The 2,021-nt window shown below is 39.5% G+C and overlaps 1 protein-coding gene across 1 annotated transcript in view; it reads left to right on the top strand.

The window, feature by feature from the left end:
• The window catches only part of LOC107757164 (kinesin-like protein KIF1C), a gene marked incomplete at both ends in the record, with an annotated part of 15,661 nt that overhangs the window by 2,543 nt on the left and 11,097 nt on the right, over positions 1-2,021 (top strand). Inside the window, 3 exons of the mRNA XM_016574577.1 lie at positions 650-852; positions 961-1,040; positions 1,911-1,990. Of these exons, the coding sequence (XP_016430063.1) occupies positions 650-852; positions 961-1,040; positions 1,911-1,990 (363 nt within the window). The remainder of the gene's footprint in view (positions 1-649; positions 853-960; positions 1,041-1,910; positions 1,991-2,021) is intronic.

Below are 2,021 nucleotides of genomic sequence, written 5' to 3'. Positions count from 1 at the left end.
CACTCACACTCTCACTCACTCACTCACACACACACACACACACTCACACACACTCACACACACACACACACACACACACATTACACACTTAAGAGTTTTAAATATAAATGTTTGATACACACAGTCATGTTTTAAATAGTGCATATTCATTGAGTAGGCTCTGGAGGGAACTCATAGACTTGAGTGGGTTCTGGAGTGAGCTCATAGACTTGAGTGGGCTCCGGAGTGATAGTTAAAGCAAAGGGTGGAACTGAAGTCCAGAGAAACAAACAAAACTAAGAAGCGTGCCCTCTGGTGGCTATACATGGGCACACCAACAAGACACTGTGACACTATATGTAATGTTGACTATACTAACATTACAGTATAATTGAGCACTATCAATTTTAGAATTTATTAGACTTTAAAAAATAACTTCTAATTTAAGTGAACTTAAAACAATCTTCACATAAACCCTTTATAATAAATGTCATATTTACCTGTGCCCTTCAGAAGCAGCAGTTGTGAGTGGGGTGGCCAACCCTAGCTACACCCCTGCATTAACTGCGTTAAATATTTTTAACGCCATTAAACTGGGAAAATTAATCGCCTGTGTTAACGCGCTAATTTTGACAGCACTAGTTTTAAAATGTCTCTATTCGTCTTTTAGCTGCTGAAGTCAATAATAACCATGTGGGCGTCACTCTAATGCCTGCTGACCCCGCCTCCAATGGAGCTCCACCCACATCCGCACCTGTCCCAGGAGAAGGCCCCGCCTCTGAGAGTGACCCCGCCTCTCTAGATGGCCATGGCCAATTAGAAGAGTTTCAGGGCGAGATGATTACCAATGAGGAGGCAGTGGAGAGACTGAAGGTACGAGAGGGCGGGGCTATGGTGGTGGGCGGAGCATGAGATAATCAGCATCCTGTGCTCAGACACAAACGCTTGTGTGTGTGTGTGTGTGTGTGTGTGCGCGCGCAGGAAACAGAGAAGATCATCGCTGAGCTGAATGAGACGTGGGAGGAGAAGCTGAGGAAGACCGAGTCTATACGCCTGGAGAGGTAAAGCACACTGGTTTTACTGTCTCAGGTCTGTCACTAAACCCCAGATGACAGTCAACAAATAAATAAATGGACACAAAATATTTTATTAGCTGAAAAATAAATGCTTCTGTGAAAAAAAAGAGCTTCTAGCAAGTGGTTTTGAACAAAAAACACAAAAAAATAATTGTGTACATGAAATATTGTTTTTTTTAATTTTAATAAAAAATGTGTTTATCATCTTATTCATAAATAATAAACGCTATCCACGTAAGCTGTTTTCTGTGAATGTGTGAGACTTCTGGTTCGTTAGCTGCTGTAGGGAAATAACGCAGTAAACGGTAAACTGTGTTTGCATTACAAGCCAGTGTGTTCATAATTAAGATAATTCATTAAAATAATATGGAAAGCCACACCAATTTGTAATATCAAGCAGCAAAATTGACACGTGAAGTTTAGTGCTGATCTGTCAGATCAGAACAGTTTGTTTTTGCCATGAATAATTCCAGCATGGGGCTGTTTGATTAGAAATATTAATATTACAGTTACAAGCACAAAGTAATGTATAATAAAAAAATAAAATTTTAGGAGTCACTTGAATAAATTGTTACATTTACATTTATTCATTTAGCAGACGCTTTTATCCAAAGTGACTTAGAATTTGGGGAATACATCTAGTGATTCATCTTAAAGAGGCAAATAGTTTTCATGAGTTTTCATTGTTTTATATTTCATGTTATTTTTCATTTCAATATATTTCATCATGATAAAATGTCGCAGTGCCCCTGAAAATAAACGAACGGAGTGGAAATGACTTCAAATTCAAATTCAGTTCTGAGCGTGATGTAAATGCTCAGATGGTCATGTGACCGCTGTGTTTCCTGTGTGCAGGGAGTCGATTCTGGCAGAGATGGGAGTGTCCATTAAAGAGGATGGAGGAACTGTCGGAGTGTTTTCACCTAAAGGGGTCCGTACACACACACACACACACACACTCTTTCT

The sequence above is a fragment of the Sinocyclocheilus rhinocerous genome, unplaced genomic scaffold, assembly GCF_001515625.1.
Source record: "Sinocyclocheilus rhinocerous isolate Xijiao unplaced genomic scaffold, SAMN03320098_v1.1 scaffold2428, whole genome shotgun sequence".
Taxonomy (NCBI): domain Eukaryota; kingdom Metazoa; phylum Chordata; class Actinopteri; order Cypriniformes; family Cyprinidae; genus Sinocyclocheilus; species Sinocyclocheilus rhinocerous.
This window is presented reverse-complemented; position numbering and strand designations above follow the sequence as displayed.